General features: G+C 34.4%; 1 protein-coding gene across 1 annotated transcript in view; it reads right to left on the bottom strand.

The window, feature by feature from the left end:
* jef (major facilitator superfamily domain-containing protein 6 jef) overlaps positions 1-26,944 on the bottom strand; it is a 45,000-nt gene that overhangs the window by 6,150 nt on the left and 11,906 nt on the right. The window contains exons 3-6 of the mRNA XM_090175739.1: positions 17,746-18,015; positions 14,887-14,983; positions 693-854; positions 308-628 (exon numbers count right to left, since the gene is read on the bottom strand). Coding sequence (XP_090031865.1) covers positions 308-628; positions 693-854; positions 14,887-14,983; positions 17,746-18,015 — 850 coding nt within the window. The remainder of the gene's footprint in view (positions 1-307; positions 629-692; positions 855-14,886; positions 14,984-17,745; positions 18,016-26,944) is intronic.

The raw sequence follows: 26,944 nt of genomic DNA, 5'->3' as shown, positions 1-26,944 counted from the left end.
TTACCACCTGTTAAATAGCGCTTTGGAATACTACTATTCTCTAACATATGCAGATATTTTCAAAACACGCTTAAATCAACTGTACCCTTTCAATAAAACATAATATAAATAAAATGGTAACACAATTTACTAACAGGATCTTAGCTCGTTAGATTTTAAAAAATCAGATTAATTAATTTCAACAGGCATTATTATAGCTCATTTAAAAATATTACAGAATCGGCCGTTCAAGATCTTCTATATAAAATCCATGACCCCAGATAACCTCCCGGGAAGAGAATGAGATAGTGATTGTAAATCGACCAACCTCCGCCCTGGGGCACTCCCAAATGTCCTCCTTCGGTGCTGTAGGCCTGTTGTCCCACGGTGCCATATCCATTACCCTGTCCGTAGGCATCGTTTTCAACGTTGTGCTGTTGCAAATTCTGCCTCGAGAGGGACTTGGCCATAGGGTTGGCCGGTACTCCGTGTGGCGCCAAGTGACTGGTCTCCTCCACCACCATGTCCGGTTCTTGTTCGTCGTGGAACGAAGCGAAACCACGGTCCTTCTGGTAGAAGTTGATGAACACGAAGGCGATGAGGACAATTAAACAGGCGAACCCGTAACCGCGAAACGTTACTTGAGTTCCTAGAAGACGCAAAAATCGTCGAAATACTTAACATTTAAAGGACACGAAAAATAGGACACTCACCGAAATAATTAACGAAGATTCCTCCGATGATAGCACCGCATCCTCTTCCAAGTCCGTGGTGAAGTCCTTGAAGAACGCCTTGGGCCGACGACCTCAGGTTGGAAGGTGTGGCTTGCGTGATGTACGAACAGCAGGCGGCCCAAACTGCCGCGTGAGTGATTCCTGCAAGATCAAATATTATGAAACAACGTGTTTAAGACATTGCGTACACATAAATCACTGGTATATGAACACCGCCCTCGATTAAAAATATCCACGCTAATATTGAGTCGTTGAGGGCTCCCAGTCATAGTGTACACGTAAACCTCTGGTATCTGAACACCGCCCACGATTCAAAAATAGCCATGTTGATAATGAATCTTTGAGAGCTCGATATTTTCCATCGATTGCATTTACACTGAGCAATAAGTTTAAGTTAACGACTCAACCTGATGTTACAACCACCAGAGATATCTCAAATACGGCTACAAATGGCCGGTTTGTATTAAATTAATAAAACACTAATTTTTAAAATAATTGATGTAGCTATAATCACAACTCTAATTTAAATTATAAATCACTTTTAACCAAATTGGCCTCAAATTAAAAATGGAAGAACATTTCAAACCAAAAATTTAGAAAATCTTTAAAATTTCTAATAACCAACTGCTGGTGCCCCGATTGCCCAAGTTGCAACCGCAACGGCTTGGGATTTCCTATCGTATCTCGCAATGACGGTTCTTGAGTTATATTAAATACTTGAAATTTATACACATATATCCTTTAATGGTATTGTCTCTTAAAGAGAACTAAAAATAGATTCACAATTAACCGAAACTAAAATAATGCGATTAAACCTTGTATTTATTTTAAAAAGTCATATTGAGATCTAAGCAAATATATAAGACATATACTTGTATATTTGCTTAGACCAAAAAATAAATAAGCAAAAGGTTATAAAAGAAAAACGGTTCAAAGCAGCTGTTTCGGAAATCAACATATTTTTGGAGAACGGCATTCTTAATATTCCTTTCGCGCCGGTTTAAAGACTGTATTGAGTTCATGCAAGGAAAAGACCCAATGGTTTTAACATTTTGTGCCAAGCACTATGGAATACATGTTTGAAATCCTATCATGATCGGATTTCCTTTAATTTGTTGGATGTTATGATAACTCTCACAGGATTTTGATAGCAATTTGCTTCACTCCACGCTTCTAAATCTGAGCTGTTGGGCCTTTGTTCAAGATTGGAAGGAAAATAGACTTTATCTTTACGGGCCATGATTATCGCACTTTTTTGAAGCTTGGTTACAAACAACGGTTTTTTCTAAATCATGAATTGGTTTTAATGACTCATCTATCACGGATTCTAATACCGGAAAAGCATCTAAATCAACTACGCCGATGGGTTCGGCTATTTTATCCCGATGATGAAAACTAGCAGACGACTAACAGAAACCTGTATATTTTTATTAACGAATCAAACGAGAGAACTTTCACCTCACTGAATTTTACGTCATTTTAAGCAGCGTTCAGACTAGGTGAAAATATTAAGTTTGCGTCGATCGTGTCGGTTCTTTCGATTTCTTCCACCGTTCAGACTTCTCAACAGAGACTTTAAATTTTCGCGCGTGTCGTTTACATTTTTTCATTTCATTGCGGACTGCCTAAAGCTCAAAACGTTCATAGCAGACAATTAGCCTTATGCCTCATCAGCGCTGACTCTAGGTAGTGGCGACCTTTAGAACCATCGAAATACTATAACCAATCAGAGGTGGATAAACAATTATTTAAATTTTTCCGCCGTTATTACTGAGCTCTGATTGGATGAACCTTTCATGTTAATCTCCGTTCAAGGCTGGTTCCTTTCTTAACAGTGAAATGAACGAACCGACGCGACCAACATAACCGAAACGACACGACCGATGCTAACGTAATATTTTCACATAGTCTGAACGCTGCTTAAGGCGGTATAAACGTTTTTGGCCCAACCCATAATGTTCCGCCACAAAATACCACGGGGGATATGGGGAGATATTCATTCCAAGTAGCGTTATGGATTCCTGTTTCTACCAGAAAGCATTTAGAAAAATCATCAGTACAACTTCAAATTCAAATATTTTTATTGTAAAGTCAATATTAAGATTAGATATTACTAGAAAAATACTTCTCTAGTAAGAGATATTTGATACACTTTTGGTTTAATATAATCTAAAAATAAAAGGCTTAAGTAGGTAAGTCAAGTCCGTTCAAATACCCCTACCCAATTTCTTAAGTCGACGTATCTGAAATAGTTTTTTCGCACTCGTCAAAGATTTATCGTAGTGGCCGAAACCCTACTTTAAAATAATTCCATTTTAGGAACTTTTCTTTCATTACATCCACTTTTCAAGGCCCTCTAGCGTCATTGTATAAAAATACACGCATTTCGTGCGGAATTTTACGTCTGTATCTCGGCTATAGCGAGAAGAAATCGCCTTAAAGGTCATTCCGAGTTGAACTTAGAGGAGAGGGAATTCGGGTCAACGCCAAGGAACTAATATCGATCTTCGCAGAGAAAACGAACAAGAAAACCCTCCTTGTCCCACTTCGAAATTGCCCTCCTAGCCCCCCATTTCGTTCCCCCCTCTTACTAAAATTATGAGCATTTCGAAAATAACTCCAAGACGTGCCTGATGCCCGTTATAATGCAAAAATAACAACAGCGCTCCCAAATGTTACGTAAGAAATCGTAGGACTTAACATTGTACATCGATTACAATAGGGACTGGCTTTGATAATACCAAGAATATATTTATTTAAGCTCTGGGAGAATGACTCTGTTCAAACAACCCGCGGGCAAAGTTTCCCTTGATACACGAGAGGGGGGGGGGGAAGTCACCAGCGTCTACTTCAATCGCGTCGGAAGAAGATAAGGTTTAAAGGGAGTATTACCCTAGTATGGATAAGGTCAAGCTTACGTCAATTTTCACAGGTGACGCGTCTATAGCGTATTAGAAAGCTGCGAGTGTTTATCTCCCAAAGAGAATAAAAAATCAGAATATATCTAAACACCTCACAGCGTGATGGGAAATCGGAGCTACCATAAGCCTATCATAAGGTCCCCATAAGCAAAGGTCTACGCCAAATTATTGACGATAACATATCCGTTATTAAGAGGTAGGTATTAAAAATCTGCACCTCCTAGTGGTTACGTCCTCAACTATGCATTAACGAAATAAATTTCGCGAAATGCATTATGAATGCGCGCAAGCCGTGCGCGAACGTTTTTAAACTTAGAACCACGCGGGTTAAATCTCCGCCGCGAGCCCTTAGCACCGTAGCCAAGGCTTATTCGCAATAGTTGATTTAAAAAATAAAAAGTGGTCTTGTCCAACTTGTTTAAATGTTGCTCTTACATCACAAGACACAGCTTTATTAGTGTATTCTTCGCACCATGGACACTGTATCTCTAACCGGACGGGGAAAGCAGCCTAAAAGAGGTACCCCCTCACTGTCCGTTTGCGTCCTACTTCGTATTAGCTGAAATAGTCGGCCGTACTCGATTCGCAGGGCCGTCAAGGTCATTCGAAAGAATGGAAACCCCCCTTTCAAACGGAACGTTTTGTCGACCGCGTGACGAATTATATGGCCTTGATAGCCCGAAACTTTCAAAATTCTTGAACCTCCCCCCCTTTACAGAGAGACAGTGGCGGCGGCAGGTGATTTTGTATGGTGGAAGCTACAGCTTTTCCCGTCCGGTTAGAAATACAGTGTCCATGTTCGCACGAGCGATTTGTACGCGCGCGCCGAAAAAGCTATATTCCACTGGCGACTGTAGCGCGCGCTCGTAGACTTGTAAAAAGAACTATTAAATCGCTTTAAAACTTAAAAATAAAAATTATCTTGGCAAAATGATTCATCAGAAGCTAAAACTGGCTATTAGAAATAAGAGTTGTGTTTTTGAAGGTATTTATTTTTCAAATGTGAGATTTAGGCATTTATCAACCCGAGCGTGGCTGCTCTCCCAAGTAAGATAATATTTTATACGTAGAAATTTTGAATAAGAAGATGTCGCTATACTGCCCTATCGTCGTACGTTCATTTTCTTCTCGCATGGACAACGCTGGTACCCTGGGCCCCTATGGTAGACCTTTTCTTATGGGGACCTTGTGATACTAAATCTGTCTTCAGTTACGGAATTACTTTACTACACAAAGGTACAGGATTGTACCCATTGAATTGGGAATAGGGCCGCTAGAATTAAAGTTTCAATCTGCCTTCCGCGATATAAAGTTTTCAAAATTGAGAACTCTATCATATATCGGTGGCGTCATCCGGTGTTAGCGTCGGGAATTACATCCTATACAATTGAATTAATAGAGATTAATAGTTTCTAATGTACTTTGAAAGTTTTAGATGGCGCAACCGGCCCAAGCTAGTTTTAGTGCCCCCTTCAGTGACGAGTGAGGCGCTCCCGCAACTTATAATTGAAAAATTGATGAAAAATGCAATTTCAATGTAGACTTTGCGGATATTTTAGTGGCGTTAGATGGTATCGAAAATGTGGACGCATTTACTAAAATTGCTCATTTTCTGAAAAGTAAATTAGAAAATGTTTGTACTTTTAATTTTTTCGAAACCTCTTGGTGCCCCTTGTAGGCTTGGTGCCCTAGGCCCAGGCCTAGTCGGCCTATTGGGTAATCCGGCACTGATTGTACCTCGATTACGGGGAGTGATCAGCCCCTAGTAAGAAATTAATCTTAATTGCTACTACTATCGAAGGCTAGAAGACCCTTGTACCAGGCCCGTAACCAGCCGCCAAAACTCGGGGGCGCTCAAATTATTTTGGGGGGCGCGAATGCCTTAATACTAAAAATTGTAATTTTTAACTGCCACTCCTGAAATTAGTAAATATAGCGAAATTGCCTTTATTTTGTTATTTTTTAAATTATGAATTTCGACTTCGTTGAAAACCGAATATTTTATTAAAAATACAGGTGTGCTATTAGTTGGTAGTTGAGCAATCGATTTGTTTTGGGTCGGTCTGGTTGGGGATGCTCAAGCAGTCTTGGAAATAACACACGTCCACTGGTCCAAAACCAGTTTATTAATTGCTTGGACCAGTTTTTTAATTAAAATACTGGGGGTCACTGGTCCGTAGGACCAGTTTAATAATTCACTTTTTTATGGGCATTCATTGAGGCGGGACCAGTTTAAAAATTCAAGCTTTCTTCCAATTTCTACTCCGACTTTTTTCTTTCTAACACAATAAACGTCACACAAGAGATGAAGGGCTTACGAAGTTACCAGCAACCTTTAGTAGTGGTATTAAGTTACAATAAATAATAAAGAAGGATGCTAATGTAAAAACTAATACTTCCCCCCTCCCAAAAACAAAAAAACCCAATATTATAAATGGGACCAATAGAAAAAAAATCATGGTAAGGGTCACTGGTCTTAAGGACCAGTTTATTTTTGTAGACAATAGGGGTCACTAATCCTAAGGACTAGTTTAAAAAAATTCCTTATTTCCAAGACTGTGCTCAAGTATTCACCAACCAAACGAAGTTAAGTCACCCCTTTACAACGTGAACGGGGAAACTTGTAGGAACTTGTGTAGATGTAGCTTTATAGGGTACAATCCACACTCTTACAAGTTCCCTATTCACGTTTTTGAGAGGTAGATTAACCTGCCTAATATAAGCTGAGTAGGAATACAACATCGAGTATATTGACTATTGAATATCTAGGGGACTTTACAAGGGACTGCGTAATGCAGTAAGGGTCATCGATTGACAATATTTAGGGTGAAGCCCTGTGAATGTCTAATACTGGTGTTTAAAAATAGGTGCGATAAGAACTCCCACAGATTTTAGCTGAATTGGCGTGTTCGGATAAATTAAATGCAAAACCCGTTGCATTTCGTTCACACGTTAGATAATGCAACGTGCGCGCTCCGCGAAAAGTTGTCGAGATTTCGCGCGTGAACCGGAAAAGAAAATTACTCATAATTCTTAATTTAATACCTCTTTTAGTGCAAAATATGTTACATTAATAAAGGCATTTATTATTAATATTATCATTAAGTTTTATGTAATCCAAAGGATATGTACGAATTTTATCAAATTTAAATATTTGTAACTAAGCCTCAGTCACAAAAACCGTCCGTTCTTCAAAACTTGGTCAACAAAATCGTTTGAGTATCCAACACGGTGTCGAAGTTTTTTCTCCATTTGCACAGAGCAACCTGTTTTGCAACCCGTGTTGGTCAACAATGTTTTGCAAAGATGTTGGCTTAGTAGGACTTAAAACCGAGGGGTAAGACAGTCTCAGATAATCTGTACACCGAGTTCGTGCATTTAGTACTGTTAAAGGTACATATTTTCATGAGTTCGCGAGTTCCATTTAGCACTGTCAAAGGTACGGCAGTGTACACCGAGTTCGCAGAGTGTCTTACCCCTCGCTTAAAACCTCAACTTTTTAATAATTCCTATCTCCAATTGTAAAGAAAGTAAATTAGAATAAAATGAGTGGAACATATTAATAAATGTTGAAAGAGTTATGGGAAATATAAAATCATACGGTTTTAGACGATTTAGGCAATCGACAAAGATTTCTAAAATATACCATTTACACGACTTTGTGAAATATTTTTAAAACATTATTAATGATCCTAGTTTGTATCTAAAATTAATAGAAACCCAAACCAATCTTAGACCAGTCCTTAAAATTGAAAAATATTGATTTTTTTAGTAATTCGACCATGTTTTGGATTTTAAACTAGATAAAGAATTATTCAAAAAACAAAACAATTCTATCTAAATTTAAGTTTCTACAAAATGGATTACAAAATATCAGAAAACGTCATTTTTGCATTTTTTCACCTCAGACGTGTACTCTGTTCGAACGAGTCCAACGAGTCTTGAATATTTAATGTAAAAGTAGAAGTTATACGCAAACATTTTGAAAATAAAGACCAGGCAATTCCCAACGAAAAAGGTCAAGTGAATATTGAAGTGAGGTGTATATTACAATAATAATAATATAATATGCATTGCCTATTAAAATATAACTTACAAAAAGTTCTATTTTATACACTACACACTTAAATTTTAGTATTTGCAAAGCCCATTTTAAACTGAGACTGCGCAAAATATATTTTCATATAAACGTTTTGGTAGGCAATTGAGTGGTCGTTATTTTTCTAATAAGTTTTATAGCTCTAAATTCAATATTTATATATTTTTTCCGCCGTAAAACTATTGTGTGCAAAACAAAATAATTGGAAATTCCACACATTACGTTTTACTACTATATAAACGTGCATGCACAAATTTAGCCCGGTTGCAAATTTTCCGAAGGTAAGTTCCTAAACTATAAAATATAAATAGAAAAAATAATATTAAAATTAATGAAGAAATTCAATTTTAAAACGAATTTGTTTTCAATAAAATTAATAAAATTCATAAATTTTGGGAAAAATTTTATTCGTAACGAAATACTATTAATTTATAATTCAAAAATATGAAGTCGTAATATTTTTCAACTATTAATTTTTGATTCCTGTTCCTTAAAGGGAATATAACCTGCAAAGCAGTCTTTACGGAAGACCCCTTCAATTTTTCAAATGTCCCTGTACAGTGGCGCCAAACATTTTTAAAGCCAAAGGCAAGAGCGGCCAGAGCTGCAAGCGTTGGTGTTCCACACCAAATACCTGAGGTTATATTCCCTTTAACGGATATAACTCGAGTTGCTCGAGTTGAGTATAAATCAGAATTTGAAAAAACTGGCTTTATTAAATTAAAAAATCCAGTATGATTTAAACTGGTTGTATCGACTAATAAAAAAATGCTCAAATTGCTTATAACTAGCCCTCATTACTTCGAAAATGCTCAAATTGCTTATAACTAGCCCTCATTACTTCGAAAATGCTCAAATTGCTTATAACTAGCCCTCATTACTTCGAAAATGCTCAAATTGACCGATTTCATAATTACGTGAGGTATAGGAGGCTTATTTACCTGCTGTTATACACTAACATGGCGGCGTATTTTCACGTGCAAAATGAATTTTAATATCCCTCAATTGCTTATATCTAGCCCTCATTACTTCGTGAGACGAAGTAGCAAACGATAAAAAGTAAATGTTACGTTGTTAGTTTCGTTTTGGGATAAAAAAAAGCAGAATTTTTTATTTGAAATAAATTTTCAATATTTCTAATTAATTTCTCAATATGTTTTTTTAATAAAAAAAATGGATTTAACCATGGTTTAATCCAGTCTGGCTGGTTCTTGCCAACCTTGGTATAAATGCAATTTTTAGAATATCTAGCAAAACGTAAGCTGGCATAAACGACAGGAATTTGTGAGGTTGAATTGTTTTGGTAAGACCAATATTTGTTACGACCAATATTTGTTACAAAAATTGAATAAATGATTCGATTAATTTTATAGCTGCAATGTACAAAAATGTTTCGATCTCTATTTCAGGTTCCCTCTTCAGGCTATATATAGAGGCCTTTGAAACGCACGTCTAACAATTAATAGCCTGACGTGTGCCTTATCAATATTTCATTTAGGATTTATTACTGCTATAGATAACTCGAAAGGGAAAACCGTGTTGTACGTGTATTGCCTGCGAAGGTACAAGGTTGACACGATTTTTGGGTCAAGTAGGTTAAGGGCGTATTTAAGGGATGGTACAAAACCGACTGAAACAAGGTAAAGTTCCTATAATTTCAAGACTCAACTGGAGTGCAAAACGTAATTGGCTGATCGGTCTAAAAGGGTGACACACAGTTCAAACTCCAGCCGAAAAATAATTCTTGTTATTCCCTTGCCCCGGTGTCTGATTTTTATGGTCTAGTTTGATACAATATATCTTGTAAGAGAAGATATAATTGACCAAATGAAGATTGAAACAATATATCTTGTAAGAGAAGATATACTTGACCAAATGAAGATTGATACAATATATCTTGTAAGAGAAGATATTCTTGACCAAATGAAGATTGATACAATAAATCTTCTAAGAGATGATATTCCTGACCAATGAAGATTGATAGAATATTTCTTGTAAGAGAAGATATTCTTGACCAAATGAAGATTGATAGAATATATCTTGTAAGAGAAGATATACTTGACCAAATGAAGATTGATACAATAAATCTTCTAAGAGAAGATATTCCTGACCAATGAAGATTGATAGAATATCTCTTGTAAGAGAAGATATTCTTGACCAAATGAAGATTGATAGAATATATCTTGTAAGAGAAGATATACTTGACCAAATGAAGATTGATACAATAAATCTTCTAAGAGAAGATATTCTTGACCAAATGAAGATTGATACAATATATCTTGTAAGAGAAGATATATTTATATTCCTGACTAAATGAAGATTGATAGAATATATCTTGTAAGAGAAGATATATTTATATTCCTGACTAAATGAAGATTGATAGAATATATCTTGTAAGAGAAGATATACTTGACCAAATGAAGATTGATACAATAAATCTTCTAAGAGAAGATATTCTTGACCAAATGAAGATTGATACAATATATCTTGTAAGAGAAGATATATTTATATTCCTGACTAAATGAAGATTGATAGAATATATCTTGTAAGAGAAGATATATTTATATTCCTGACTAAATGAAGATTGATAGAATATATCTTGTAAGAGAAGATATATTTAAATTCATGACCGAATGAAGATTTTTCAAAAAGTTATTAAAAATTAATGACTTCAATCAGCGCGATTGAAAGACAAACGTAAGATCTCGCCAAATATATCTACATAAATATTTATCTCTAATTTATTTAAAATAAAATTAAATTCTTATATCTCAGAAAATAGAGAAAAGTTTTAAATATTAACTTGCTTTGGTCCCATTCGACCGAAATCCCATTCGTTCGAAAACGATTTAACATTGAGTCCCAATCGATCGAAAATACCCCAATTGTGCGGTTTACAGCCCAATTTTGCACGTTTATATTATTTTTTATAGTACATCAAATTTCGTCGCGTTAGCCTTACTCGACGCAATTGCTACAAACTTAACCATTCACATTAAAAAATGAAATTGTTCGAATTATTGTATTCTTGATATAAATAAAAAGTTCAAAGTATAAATATATTTATAAAAGCGCGCCACCCTAGGGAAGTGAGAGACTAACCTAACCTAACCTGCTATATCTCGGGGCAGAAGTAAAAAAACAAAACAAAAGGTCCCAATGAACCGAATCCGCCTTTTGGGCTATATTTCGGAAACATATTGAATTCGGTCGAATGGGATTTCGATCGAATGGGAATATACCCTTAACTTTGTTACGAAACCATTCCGTGGTACCATGCCTACGTCAATATGACCATCTTCATTAGAATACATATTTCTTAGTTAGTGACTCTTAAGAAAATAAATGTTTCCAAGAATGAATTTTAGCGTTTCTCACAATCCCATACTCATGCTCTAAAAACCCTAAGAAATCAAATCCGCCCACTATATCATTGTATAATAATTAAAGAATTTAAAACAAAGTTCTGCTACTTCATGGTATACTTTTATTTAAAAATACTCGGGACGTTTCAGACCGAGGTCCTTCTTCAGCCGCGTCTAAACATATTCTGATTGTACATTTTTACGTCAACCCAAAAAAATATTTACAAAAATCTAACCAATACTAAAACATATTTAAAAAAATATATTTATAACAAATCTAATCAATACTAAAACATATTTAAAAAAATATATTTATAACAAATCTAATCAATACTAAAACATATTTAAAAAAACATATTTATAACAAATCTAATCAATACTAAAACATATTTAAAAAATAATAATATTAACCACAAACAACCAACTTCACCCCCGTTACTTTTTCTCTCCTCCTTCCTTATCTTAAAGGGGAACGGCCAAGCTTTTCCGTATCAAAAGATTAACAAGACGTTCAATATACTAACACGTACCTTTTTTTGTCTTGAAAAAATAGCTTTTGGTCCCAAAAGTTGAAACGAGCGATTTGTGAACTATCCTAACTTTTAAAATTGCGCAATTTAGGCTTAAGTCTCTTATAACTGGAACGCGCCACGTGTGCAAAACAAATTTTTTGCGTTTTCAGCAGTGCGCGCTTTTCTGTCTCACCGACTTCTCACCAGATGTCGCGGCGGACGCGCGCTTTTCGATTTCGCGAAATTTCTTTATTTTATTAAAAATTAACCACTCAATATTTTTTTACGCGGTTTTCGCCATAAATTTTAGTTTTAATGGGCTATAGGGCTATCTAACTGGTTAAAGCTTGACCGTTCCCCTTTAACTCCTGAGTTCAAACAAAGTCGGTGAATTACATCTCGGGTAGTCTCCTTGTAAGACAATTTTATAAAAATCGATACCTTGATATAGAAAATCGTTACAATATCATTTTCGAAAAATAGGCCTAAAGTAATTTGGAATCATTAAACGTATATTTTTTTAAAGCCCAGATTATTAATAACGCAACCGTAGATAATTAGAGATAAAATTTATAGTATCCTTTACCTTTGGGAAATCAAATCTTAAGTCTACTTGAAAGACAAAACTACTAAGTACATAGAAAACAAATTTAGCGAGAAATCAATTTCCGATTCTAACTTAGCTCTCTCGCGTACAACGAAGAAATTTATTCCGCTTGAAATCAGCGAGACAAATTACAATTCTCAAACTTTCGGAGATCTTTGGACAGTAAATAGAGGAGCGCTTATTGATTTAAACGGAGGAACGAAGAGTTGGAAGGGTAAAGCTAAAAGACGTAAATCGAGCGCTACACGAAATCCGATTGGACGAAGAATAAGACTTAATGTTTAACTAAATGGAGGGCTTAAAGTCAATGACGAATGAAGGAATTTAGCCTTTCTCGCTTCCTCTATCTCCGGGATTCCAGTCACTTTGATAAATCAAACGAAAAGCCGATAGCGGACAAGTCCTCTAAGAGCCTTTCCATTCTAATGACGTTGTATCCTTCGTTAGAATATAATCCGCTTCGGTAGTTGTTGCTGGCGCCATCTACGTATGATCGCATTTAAATTGTACAGAGACGGGCAAAAGGAAATGAAATACAAAGTAAGCATTTCCCTTTTCCAATAGTAAATGACGCATATGGGCTGATAGCATTACTGTCAGAAGAAGTAGTAGTAGTACACTCTGTTTAAAAAGTCTTCGACAGCTGAAATTTTTGCCCTCTTTTTAATTCTGCTAGAAAACTATAATAGATAGATCGATGAAACCAATTGCAACTATTATTTATTTTCCAATATCTTTCGTTATTAATCGGTTTCGTCCACCCAAAATTAATAGTTTTGGCAGCTACCGTCAAAACTCATTTTGACAACTTTTTAAATATTGGTTCTACGGCACTGACTCGCGCGTTTTTGAATTCACAATGGTCGATTCATATTTAGAAAGTGGAAACATTTTCCCTCTACAACCAACGGTTGAGAAGTTATCGCGTTTACAAACTTTCGTCGAAATTGGGAAACACCTAAAATGAATCAAGCGATCATTAATAACGCAACTTCGACAGCGATTCAATAACATTGAAAATATATTTAATTAAAGGCCGGTTTAAAAAAAAACAAATCCCAAGAATAACTTGGCAAGTGGTTTTAGGAATATCCTTTTTTATACGCTAAAGCTTTTAAAAAGCTATTTGCGTTAGAAATTGTTTATAATAACGGTTACCCCAATTTTAAACCAGCCTTTAAGTAAACATGTTGTTGGATCGCTGTCGAAGTTACGTTATTAATAATCGCTTGGTGCATTTTAGGTGTTTCCCAATTTCGACGAAAGTTTGTAAACGCGATAACTTCTCAACCGTTGGTTGTAGAGGGACAATTTTTCCACTTTCTAAATATGAATCGACCATTGTGAATTCAAAAACGCGCGAGTCAGTGCCGTAGAACCAATATTTAAAAAGTTGTCAAAAATGAGTTTTGACGGTAGCTGCCAAAACTATTAATTTTTGGTGGACGAAACCGATAAATAACGAAAGATATTGGAAAATAAATAATAGTTGCAATTGGTTTCATCGATCTATCTATTATAGTTTTCTAGCAGAATTAAAAAGAGGGCAAAAATTTCACCTGTCGAAGACTTTTTAAACAGAGTGTACTGCGTTTGAAACAAAAACGTTGCCACTCCCAAAATAATTCCCGTTCAATTCCCATTTCCATTCAATTTTAGTCTTCCAACCATTGCCATTTCATTTGACATCCCCACACATTCCCGAAATTTCCATTTCTGATACAAGGTATTAGGGCCAGAGGGAAAATCCATTCTCGACCATTCCCAAACTCAAAATTACTTGTTCCGTCCATTCCCGAGAATTACCGAACTCAAAATTACGTTTTATATTTATTCCCCAACTCAAATCTACCTGTTCCATTCATTCCCAACCATTCCCAAACTCAAAATTACCTGTTCCGTCCATTGCCGAGAATTCTGAGCTCAAAATTACGTTTTCTATTCATTCCCCAACTCAAAACTACCTCCTCCATCCATCCCCGAGCTCAATATTACGATTTATATTCTTCCCGAACTCAAAATTACCTTTCCCATCCATTCCTTAACCGAAAATACGCTCATTACCGCATTATTCCCACGGCTATGGTGGTAAATGCTATAACACCGTTTCTCCGAAGCACCGTAGCAAACTTAGTTTTGGACCACCTTTTGAATTTATTTCAATCAGACATTTTGTCGAAGCGGTGCGAGATTCAGGTGCCACTTGCGCCAGGGTTAGGTTATACAAGTCACTAATGACTTGGCCCTTAAACCTTAAAATGTAACTCTACTAAATTACAGCTAATAAACTTGAACTTGAACTTGACTTGATTCCGTTTAACAAATAATAAAAACCTTGGATTTTTTTAATGAAAAGTCTCATCTGGTAGAGACCGGAAACAATCCAATAACCTTAATGCACCGAGAGAGAAGCTGATTTAATTTTCCGTGTTGGACGGAATACACTAGCGCTTCCTTTCTTTTTGGAGACCAAACCATTGCATTATCAAATGCGCGTTGTTTATAGGTATAAAAATCTTTTAATATATGTGATGTGTATAAAAAATTATTTTCCGAAGAAAGATTTCGTAAATTGCAATGCTTTTAAAACTCTAAACAACACATTATCGTAATTCTAACCATCTAAATGGCGCAAACCGATCTAAATATGAAAACATTGAGTTCTTTACCTTGTATGAATTCAAAAGGCAACACCCACCACGGATCCGTCAACCAAGAGATGTACAGAAACCTGCATATATTCCCCGCCAATCCAATACAAAGCACCTGCAATGAAACAGCGAATTTATTGCAATTATTCATAATTTTTACACTGATTTCATTTTTGAAAATTTGATGCTAGTAATGCGGTTATGTTAATATAATTCCAAACACCCATTTCCTGCAAAGGTAAATTATGTACGATAGGGTTTCTTTCCAAGTTTTCGGCGATGAGCGGTTTAGCAGAATCGGGGTTATTCAACTTTCAGGAGGTGCTCGTACAATGCTATTCGCGACCGAAACGAGTCTAGGTGGCGTAACGGCGCTAGCTTATCCGAGGTAGCACCAGTGGCGTAGCCAGGCTTTTGTTTCGGGGGGGGGGGGGGCACACATTTGAAAAAAAAGTAAAAAAATAAAAATATTTGTACGTACGACCATACGTTTCGGGGGGGGGCATGTGCCCCCTGTGCCCCCCCTGGCTACGCCACTGGGTAGCGCCTATGATCTAGCGTCTGCTACAGGCAAATTATAACGTCACAAGAACGTGTTTACCTCTCCGAGGGAACTTTGTACCCTAGGAGGGGTTATACAACCACCGTGTCTGTCTGTCTGTCTGTCTGTGGGTCTGTCTGTCTGTCTGAGCTGCGAACGCGTTCGCATTTTCGGAGCAAAGTGTAATCACTGCGTACCCAGTTTCTTAGAATCAGGGAAAGGGTTTTTCCAAAAACGCCCACTTTTGGTCATTGGGGGTAATATAATTTTTTAATCGGCCGGGATTCGAACCCAAGCCCTCTTGATCGACAGGTGAGCGTTCTACCGAAGAACCACGGATACAGTTACGCTTCACTGAAAATTAAAAACTCTTCCGAGGAGAGGTATATTTTGGCTTGCCAACTTGTTTCTTAAAGCACATGGCTCTATCAAAAAAAAAAGTAAAATAAGGTTTACAAAAATGCGCTTCTAGATGGCAGCGCCTTCCGTTGACTTATGCGAAAGGCGAGTTATCTGCCATCTCTTGGCTTCCCGAAACCACGTGTTTAATAAGATAATAATCACGTGATTCAGGAAGGCCAATCAACGCCAGAAGCTCCCAATTTGCCACACCTTTTTGGCTATATTTTGATGCTTACCCAACTTGTTTTGATTAATACGCTAACAACATCTAGTGACAGCGAATGAAACTAGACCGGAGCTACCACTTGTTTTAAACAAACATTAAAATACAAGCAAAACGATGCAAAAAATATATTAAAATGCATGTTATCATTATTTATAAAGTTAAATTTACGAATAACGACGAGGAAAAACTAATAGCGTCTGCTTTAGCCGCTACCTATCTAGCTTTCAATAGCAATCCAAAGGGGGCGAAGCGATAGTTTTCGGTCACGAATACTAGTAATAGAACGCGTGTCCAACAATAAGTTAGACCTCCCCACCTCTGGGTGAAAATGATAATTTTGTATTGATTTCTCCACAGAGCCCTCTATTGTAGATAAATAGAAGCTCGTCATAATAATAATAATTAAATAATAATTTCAATAAATATTTATTTAAAATTATGGTTTTAATTTTAGTAAATATTTATTTAAAATTATGGTTATAATTTCAGTAAATATGTATTTAAAATTATGGTTATAATTTCAGTAAATATGTATTTAAAATTATGGTTATAATTTCAGTGAATATTTATTTAAAATTATGGTTATAATTTCAGTAAATATTTATTTAAAATTATAGTTATAATTTTAGTAAATATTTATTTAAAATTATGGTTATAATTTCAGTAAATATTTATTTAAAATTATGGTTATAATTTCAGTAAATATTTATTTAAAATTATAGTTATAATTTTAGTAAATATTTATTTAAAATTATGGTTATAATTTCAGTAAATATTTATTTAAAATTATGGTTATAATTTCAGTAAATATTTATTTAAAATTATTATCTTTACTAAATATAATTAACCTAGATGGCGGTACCCTGCGATAACGATAAGGAGGAGCAATATTGGGGAAATCGAGTATGACTTAATTGACGTCATACAAAAACGTTCGTAATCCAACCTCCAGAAGTTGAATAGCCCTAGCATAAACGTCTTTCAACAAGCTCCGAAGAACGCCTTCGGATAAATGCACGCATCCGAACTTTGCATAAGACAGTAGCAATAGAGGACCCTACTGGAGATGTGCAAGATATTTTATTATACTAAATAGCTAGATCGAATACCAAACCGAATATTCGATTACTCGAATCGAATAGACTTTGAAAATGTTCGTTTTTCCTTATCAAATAGTCAAGTATTTGAAAATGTCTGTAGGAAAAGATATAATATTTTGAAATTTCCAACAACAGCAAAGTAAAACTAATACCAAAACTGTGAAACTAAATACTTTAAATAATTCGGTATTCGAAATACTATTTGGTATTTGATCATTATCTGGCTCTGTTTTTCCTTCAACATTTAAATATTTGATTTGATATTTGACGTGCAAATGAAACTAATATTTGATATTCAATTCAATCCGCAATAAATGGTATTTGCACACCTCTAGCTCCCACAAATATTTTATTCTAAAGTCAATCAAATGCGCTCCTAGCGGAAAGAATATTCACTAATCCACCTACGCAACAAAAGACAGTGGGAAGCCGGTACAAACTTCTGGGTCCGTGTTTGAACAAAGGAGGTTTAGGGCCCGCAATTATTATTTTACCTTGGCCCGGGCTCGCTCTCGGCGGCCCTGGATCCACCATCGCACTTTATACTCCCTTTAACGATAAAACTGACGTGGGGACAAAATAAAATCAGCCCAGAATTTATCACGTACCTTGACGTGTCCGATTTGTTTGATGAACTTGAAGCTGAAGAAGTAGGCGAAGATTTCGGAGATGTGGTTGATGACCGAGGCCACCCCGAAGAGGGTCGGGGTGCCGTCCAGGTCCTGCAAGTGCCAGAACAGGAAGGTAAAGACCAGCCCGATTCCGAAACCCATGAACCACGTGACATAGAGGAACGCCGCGTAGCGTAAAGTCGCGAAGGTCTTGATGACGCTGAACCACTCCGGCAGTTTCCGTGTCGTCTGAGCGAACACTTGACTCTGAATTACAAATAAAAGACCACACAAATTAATAAAACTCCACGCAAATTAATAAAAGACCACACAAAATTAATAAAAGACCACACAAAATTAATAAAAGACCACACAAAATTAATAAAAGATTACAAAATTTAATAAAAGACCACACAAATTAATAAAAGAACACAAAAATTAATAGAAGATCACACAAATTAATAAAAGACCACAGAAATTAATAAAAGACCACAGAAATTAATAAAAGAACACACAAATTAATAGAAGATCACACAAATTAATAAAAGACCACAGAAATTAATAAAAGACCACAGAAATTAATAAAAGAACACACAAATTAATAGAAGATCACACAAATTAATAAAAGACCACAGAAATTAATAAAAGACCACAGAAATTAATAAAAGAACACACAAATTGATAGAAGATCACACAAATTAATAAAAGACCACAGAAATTAATAAAAGACCACAGAAATTAATAAAAGAACACACAAATTAATAGAAGATCACACAAATTAATAAAAGACCACAGAAATTAATAAAAGACCACAGAAATTAATAAAAGAACACACAAATTAATAAAAGAACACAAAAATTAATAGAAGGTCACACAAATTAATAAAAGACCACAGAAATTAATAAAAGACCACAGAAATTAATAAAAGAACACACAAATTAATAGAAGATCACACAAATTAATAAAAGACCACAGAAATTAATAAAAGACCACAGAAATAAATAAAAGAACACACAAATTAATAGAAGATCACACAAATTAATAAAAGACCACAGAAATTAATAAAAGACCACAGAAATTAATAAAAGAACACACAAATTAATAGAAGATCACACAAATTAATAAAAGACCACAGAAATTAATAAAAGACCACAGAAATTAATAAAAGAACACACAAATTAATAGAAGATCACACAAATTAATAAAAGACCACAGAAATTAATAAAAGACCACAGAAATTAATAAAAGAACACACAAATTAATAGAAGATCACACAAATTAATAAAAGACCACAGAAATTAATAAAAGACCACAGAAATTAATAAAAGAACACACAAATTAATAGAAGATCACACAAATTAATAAAAGACCACAGAAATTAATAAAAGACCACAGAAATTAATAAAAGACCACAGAAATTAATAAAAGAACACAAAAACTAATAAAAGATCACACAAATTAATAAAATACCACACAAATTAATAAAATACCACAGAAATTAATAAAAGAACACACAAATTAATAAAAGAACACAAATTAATCTCTTAGATCAATAAAAATTATAATTATTCATTTAATAATAATATTAATAATAAAAATAATAAATCGTACGCCAAACAATGAATAAAAAGTAAATAATATTATAATTATAAATTCGTAGGAAAATGCATTTAGATGTTTAAAGCTAATTTTCCATTTTAGGGTACAATCAAGAATTTATTATTTTTACTTAAGTAGAATGATTGATTATGTTTATGCATCGAATTTTACGGAAACCAATGAAATACTGGGCTAAATTAATTTTTTCTTTGGGGGAAGAACTTTCTTATCGCGCTAAAAATCGTAGTCAATCTTCAGGGTGTTTTTATTTGGTCGAATAAGTGATTTTTTTTCAAAAACTATGTTTTTTAGAAAGTTGAAATTTGTACTGTATATTATACGTGCCGGGGGACACTTTCTACCAAAATTGCATCTAAATCGAAAAATAATTTAACATTTTTGAAAATTTAAATTTTAACCGCTAGGTGCTATAATAAAATTGTAGAGCGTCACCGAAAACGTACAAATAGCGTTGGCGCGAAAAAAATAGACGTCTTTTTCACTGACAAAATACGACTTCGCAGCTGAAGGTGGTATTTTCGAAACGTACTTATAAATTTTGTTTGTAAGTAGATAAATAAAATGTCTCTTTGTTTTTTCAAAAATTCGTATTTTTCATCCTACGAAATTAAATCTTGTAATACCTTCTTCGCCATTGTCTCCTCGATTTTCCAGCGGTGTTTATTGCATTAAACACCAGATTAACAAATTTCTGACTTTCATAAAGTTACACCACTCTCCCAATGGAATTCAAAAAAAGTTATTTTAGCTTGCCCAACTTGTCACTTTTTCAAGTCGTATTTTGTCAGTGAAAAAGACGTCTATTTTTTTTTCGTGCCAACGCTATTTGTACGTTTTCGGTGACGCTCTAAAATTTTCTCATTGACAATTTTCTTATAGCATCTAACGGTTAAAATTTAAATATTCAAAAAACGGTAAATTATTTTTCGATTTAGATGCAATTTTGGTAGAAAGTGATATCTTTTTCTTCACAAATTGACGAAAAATTGGCGTGCAGCGGTAATGTAAACTAAAATTTAAATTAAGATTGATTAAATTTAATTATCATTTGTAATTTAGTTTGCTCTGGTGTGGCATTCGTATTATATTTTACATATTTTCTTAATAATAACAAATAGATGATTTAAATAACTGATTTTAAAATAATATATTTAATTTAAATAACTGATTTTAAAGTAATATATTTAATTTAAATAACTGATTTTAAAATAATATATTTAATTTAAATAACTAATTTTAAAATAATATATTTAATTTAAATAACTAATTTTAAAATAATATATTTAATTTAAATAACTGATTTTTAAAAATTCATGTAATTTAAATAATTGTTTTTTTTAAAAATTCATGTAATTTAAATAACTGATTTTTAAAAATTCATGTAATTTAAATAACTGATTTTTAAAAATTCATGTCATTTAAATATCTAATTTTTAAAAATTCATGTAATTTAAATATCTAATTTTTAAAAATTCGCGTATTTTAAATAACTGATTTTTAAAAATTCATGTAATTTAAATAACTGATTTTTAAAAATTCATGTAATTTAAATAACTGATTTTTAAAAATTCATGTAATTTAAATAACTAATTTTTAAAAATTCATGTAATTTAAATAACTGATTTTTAAAAATTCGTGTAATTTAAATAACTGATTTTTAAAAATTCGTGTAATTTAAATAACTAATTTTTAAAAATTCGTGTAATTTAAATAACTGATTTTTAAAAATTCATGTAATTTAAATAACTGATTTTTAAAAATTCGTGTAATTTAAATAACTGATTTTTAAAAATTCATGTAATTTAAATAATTGATTTTAAATCAGAAAACCCTGATCATAAATCAAGTATAAATAACATAGTTTTGTTAAATCCCGACTGAACATTTACGCGAACTCAACTCAAACAAAAAACCGATTTCAATGTTGAAATAGTTTTCACGCAATATCTACATAAATCAGCATACTGGGTCAGCTAAAACATTAACGACCATAAAACACCGTTTGTCGTTCCTCACCTCATTTCTGTAGAATTATTAAAATCGGTTAAAGGCGGCGAATTAATGTTTCTTTCGCACGACAAAAATACTCGAAAACATCGTCAAATTCGTAATATACGTTGTGACATTTTCCTTCATAAGCCCTTACAAGTTTATTTCGGGAAATTGTTCTTAGAATAATGCGCGTGATTTACGTCAAAAGGCGAGGAAGCTCGTTAAAGTAGTTTCTCATTATTACTCTCTCGACGAAAGATGGCGCCACTTGGTTTGGCCGAAGGGTTAAAACCAGAAGTGACACGTGGCGTCAAAGATAACAAAGGAAGTTTCTAAAAGCCTTCATTCAAATTACGTACGCTACGGGGATTCAAATTCCAAGGCTACGGCATGTCTCCAGTGATTATCGATTGAGGCGAATGTTGTTTTCGGTCAAATTTATCGATTTTGTTTCGCGCCAGGCAGCAATGCATCATGATAGTTTGTAAGTAGGAAGTTTCCCATCAATAAATATTTCTTTTTTTTTAATCACCCTCTATAGAAAACCATTTTTATAGTAAAAAAACATTAATAAAAATCAAGACCCTGACGTAATATATTTACTTATTCTTAATTAAATTAAATTAGTTTATCTTTCTGTAAGTGTCGATTATTAAAAATTATTACCGTAGATAATTAAAAATTGACTTTACACTATACAGGCCTTTCCATAAATTCGCTACGACGGCCCAGCTTGTTCTTGAAATTGTGCTGTCAAACCTATGGACGAATTCACTCGCTCTCTTTAGTGGGAGAGCTGCGGATTCATTGTAGAAGTGAGTTAAAAAAAAAACAGTAAACAAGAAGGCCACGTTAATTTAAAAAAATCCTATTGCGTCCTCATAAACTTAAAAAACTAAATTTTAATTAATTTGCACGATTCACCGAATAGCATTTCATTTTGTGAATATTTAACATTTTATAACGCAAATAATGGTCAGCAAACAAAGGAGAATTTTAATTAAGTTTTCCGGGTACTTTCTGCGGGTTTATTTATGGTTTTCTAACTTCAGCGAGTACACTATCCTAATAGCACTTTTTTTGGGACAAGCGTCCTTCATATATATATTAAGCGACTCAAAAGCCAATTTATCACGTCCTATATAGTGAGCCGAGGACGATCAATTTTGGCGAAGATAACTGCCAGCGCTTCTACTCCGACCATATATTAAGGGAGCCATCGCTGCCCGGGACTCAATGACCTTTGACATTTACCCAGAAAACTACTTATCATGGTCGCCTAAGAAAAGCGTAGCTGTATTTACTTCACCGCGTCTTTAAAATTCAAATTTCGCCACAGAAATGGACATTTCTAGGTTATCAAATCCGCAAAAAATATTAGAAAGTTTACTTTCGTATTGAAAACATTTTGAAATAGGCTTTTAAAGAGATCGTCAGCTCAACGTCAAGTAGCTCTTTTTTAACAGATGTCGCTATCGTCGTAATCAAAACAAGATAGTTAAGTCACATTTTGACCCGAAAGGCGGGTACTTATAGGATCGTTTGTAAATTCGCCCATAAACTTAAATCACCGCAATTATAAACAATAATTTTAAACGGGATATATAGTTGAGGTCAAAGTCCACAAAAAAGAGTTTAAGTTGTTTAACTATAACATTCTACCATGGCTCTCTGACGACGTTATCCTTTGGCTATTTTGAATTTTAGCTTCCTTCGCCATAACTAGATGGCACCACGCTCTCCAGTACAGTAGCGTTTTTCGAAGAATCGGATAGATTCATGGCCATCTCTAATAACAGGAGCCTTTTCATAATACAGGTGGCCGACAGTTGCTTTAAGATGGCCGTCTCTCCAAGTTTTTATATTGGTGAAAAGTCCAAAGATTGGTTTTTTTATAAACGATTTAAATAACCATTATACTTTTATGTATTTACGGAAAATGTATAAAATATTAGCAATGTCAAATTTCCAATTCAGATCAAACCAAATTGAACTAATTAAATGTAATAAAGATAATATATTTCCATATTGGTTTGCATTACCAATCGAATTAAATCTATTTCATTTAAATCGAGTGAATTTGTAAAAATCAATAACTTAAATCGCAATGATAATATTTTATATATATTATATCGCCTATTTATACAAAAATATCTAGCAATGACAATTCAGGGCAAACTAAATTCAATTAAGTTTTTATTTAGTAATTAAATTAATATTAATTTAAATTAAAGTTAAAAGTACCGCTGCTATCAAATTATTAATCTATTTGTAAAGGAAAAGAGACAAAACATTCCCAAAATCAATAAAATAAAACAATTAAAATCAATAAAATAAAACAATTAAAATCAATAAAAATCCAATTTAAATGAAATAAACCCTGACAAAATGTTTAAAAATAATAAATAAAGTCATAAAACCATTAAATTGATTTTTAGAGAGGAATTGTACGCTTCTCCACATTACACCAAGAAATCCCGTAAAGTATCACCCCTATCGTTGCTACAGCACGAAATATTTGTCCGTTTAAAGGGTCACAGATTCATTTGAAAAATTAGGGTCGACTTTTTGGTAACTCCTCCCCTTTGACATTATTCAAACCCCATTTTCGGAATTCAAACGATTCTGTGGCGAAGAAAATTACACGTAATTCTTTAAAAAAAATACTTAATCCCGCTACTATAGAGAGGTTAATCCAGCGCCCTTAACGTGTACGGTAAACTTGTATCAGAGTAGCCGTACCTATGTGTGTACAGCCTGCACCTCCTACTAGTCCAGTAGCTTTAGGGTTTCACTTTGGAAAAATTGCGATCGGGCTGAATTTTGGCAGGCATCTTCATTTAGTCATAATATATAAAATGTCAAAACTCGCCGTCATTTGGCTTTAGTATAGTTCCTGGATTGTACGGTAGATGTCGTTTAGGGCAGCTAGTTTAACTTAGTATTAGGGCCAATTGGTGGGGTGACGCAGTGGTTAGCGCTTTCGCTTCGCAGCAAGAGGAGGTAGGTTCGAGCCCAGCTTGTAGCACTGGGTGAAAACTCGGAACAACTCCTTCCGCGTTGAGTTTGCAAGTTATCTCCCCACTGGTTAAAGGGGTTTTCCCCCGAGCTCCTCGGTTTCCCCTTCAATAACAACTTGTGGAGGTTAACGGTAATAGTTAGTGTAGGGAGCTGTTGGCTCGCGTGGCTTGAAGGGCTTGCCACTACCCTCCTACGCATTGTAACCCGGCCGCCTGAATTAATGGCTTTAAAAGTCGCTTGATGACTTAGGTGATTAACCTAGCTGATTAATATTATAAATAAAATATATATTTTTTAATGTATTTAAACGCGGCGTCTCTTTAAAGTCATCGTATCTCGTATTTAAGACGTTCACCTTCTAATGACCGAGGCATAGCAGAATTTATTTCATTCAGTGATATACATATTTTTTTCGGTTGAACAAAAATAAGTTAAAATCTGAATACACATCTACATTATGTTTATCAAGAGATATTAGAGAGGTTGCACCAGCACCAGAAAACGGGCATAATACCCCATCATTTGGTTGTGAACACTTTTTTTGATGGCGGAAAATAGGCGCACAAAATTGGGTTTTGGCTAATATCTCCGTTTGTAGTGTATTTGCGGCTATAAACCGAATTACGAACATAAGGGTTCGACTATTTTCTGCTAGGGATGCACCGATATATCAGTTTATTTTTTCTAATATCGGTATCGGCCAATATCGGCTTGATCGTAGCCGATATAGGCCGATACCGATATTAGAAAAATATTTTCAGAAAAATATTTAATTAAAATTATCGCCGGACTTCAGAAGCTAGATTATACCATTTTTTAGACCGGGGGTTACGAGTGTAAACAAATACAAAACAACGATATTGGATTTGTGATAGAAAATATATTTTAATGAAAAAATATAATAAAATGGTATGACAGTGCACTGAACCGTCTTTTACAATGACTTTATCATATACACTACTGTTATGATAGATAACTTTATTAATATCGGTCGATATATCAGCCGATATCATCGGCCACGAATAGCCGATATATCGACTGGTACCCATATCGGTGCAACCCTATTTTCTACAAAAACGGTTCTATGGATTATTTCGGTATAAGCCATCGTAATTTTAAGGTTGTACCCAAAACGCAATTTGTAACTATTCACTGGAGTCGGTTTGCTACGTTTCTGTCCACCATTTTTGCGCAATATCGCATTAATACTGCTCTTGTGGGCGTAATCCCTACAGCATTCTATATGGACTTTAATTGAAATAATTCAATTTTCCCATCTTTCCTCTCAATACTAGCTTCAATCAGAACATTCAATCCAAGCTTAACCGTCACAATAGCTTCATATTCAAGTGTTTTATTACAGAAACCACAATGGCTAGCCGAGTTATCCATTTTAAACATGGATAAAAACGTGACGTAAATTCAGCGGCGGCCACGTTTTTAGTCAAGGGGGTACAATGTTAAAGGGAATATAACCTCAGGTATTTGGTGTGGAACACCAACGCTTGCAGCTCTGACCGCTCTTGCCTTTCGCTTTAAAAATGTTTGGCGCCACTGTACAGCGAAATTTGAAAAATTGAAGGGGTCTTCCATAAAGATTGCTTTGCAGGTTATATTTTCGTAATTGTGTTTATAGCCGTAAATACAATTCAAACGGAGATATTAGCCAAAAGCCAATTTTGTGCGCTATAACAAATTGTGCACGTACCAAATGATGGGGTATTATTAAATATTTATTTCACTGAACGAAATAAAATATGCTAATCGGACCGAATACACTAGGTTAAACTTGCTGCCGAAAACGACATCTATCGTACCATCTAGGAACGACACTAAAGACGCCACTTAGTTTAAACGGCGGAAACGGTGATGTGGAGAACTTTTCCTAATAGTTTCATTTTCGTGACAGATAGTTAGAACGTAGTTAAGGAAATGAATTGGCGATATCTCCCGCGTTAGATAACAGACCTATTTCATAGAAATACTTAGATAATAAAACCCTCATAAAACACTTGATATTTTAAATAACTGTCGGCTCTATCATTGCCATGAATCTATCCGATTCTTCAAGAAACTAGATTGTACTGGAGAGCGTGGTGCCATCTATTTATGGCCAAGGAAGCTAAAATTCCAAATAGCCAAAGAATAACATCGTCAGAGAACCATTTTGTAGAATATTATAGTTAGACAACTTATACTCTATTTAGTGCACTTTAACATCAATTATATATCCCGTGTAAAAATATTGTTTATAATTGCTGTAATTCAAGTTTATGGGCGAATTTACAAACGATAGAATCAACGCGAGGGGTACCTATATGTACCCGCCTTTTGGGTCCAAATGTTACTTAACTATCTTGTTTTGATTACGACGATAGCGAAATCTGTTGAAAAAGAGCTACTTGACGTCGAGCCGACACGTGCTTTAAACGGCCGAAACTGTGATGTGGAGGATTTTTCCTAATAGTTTCATTTTCGCGACAGATGGTTAGTACGTAGTTAAGGAAATGAATTGGCGATATCTCTCACGTTAGATAACAAACCTATAATAGAAATACGTAGA

Source organism: Leiobunum rupestre, chromosome 5, assembly GCF_980474605.1.
Source record: "Leiobunum rupestre chromosome 5, qqLeiRupe1.1.hap1, whole genome shotgun sequence".
Taxonomy (NCBI): Eukaryota; Metazoa; Arthropoda; class Arachnida; order Opiliones; family Sclerosomatidae; genus Leiobunum; species Leiobunum rupestre.
The sequence above is the reverse complement of the archived record's forward strand: the minus strand, read 5'-3'. Positions and strand labels throughout refer to the sequence as shown.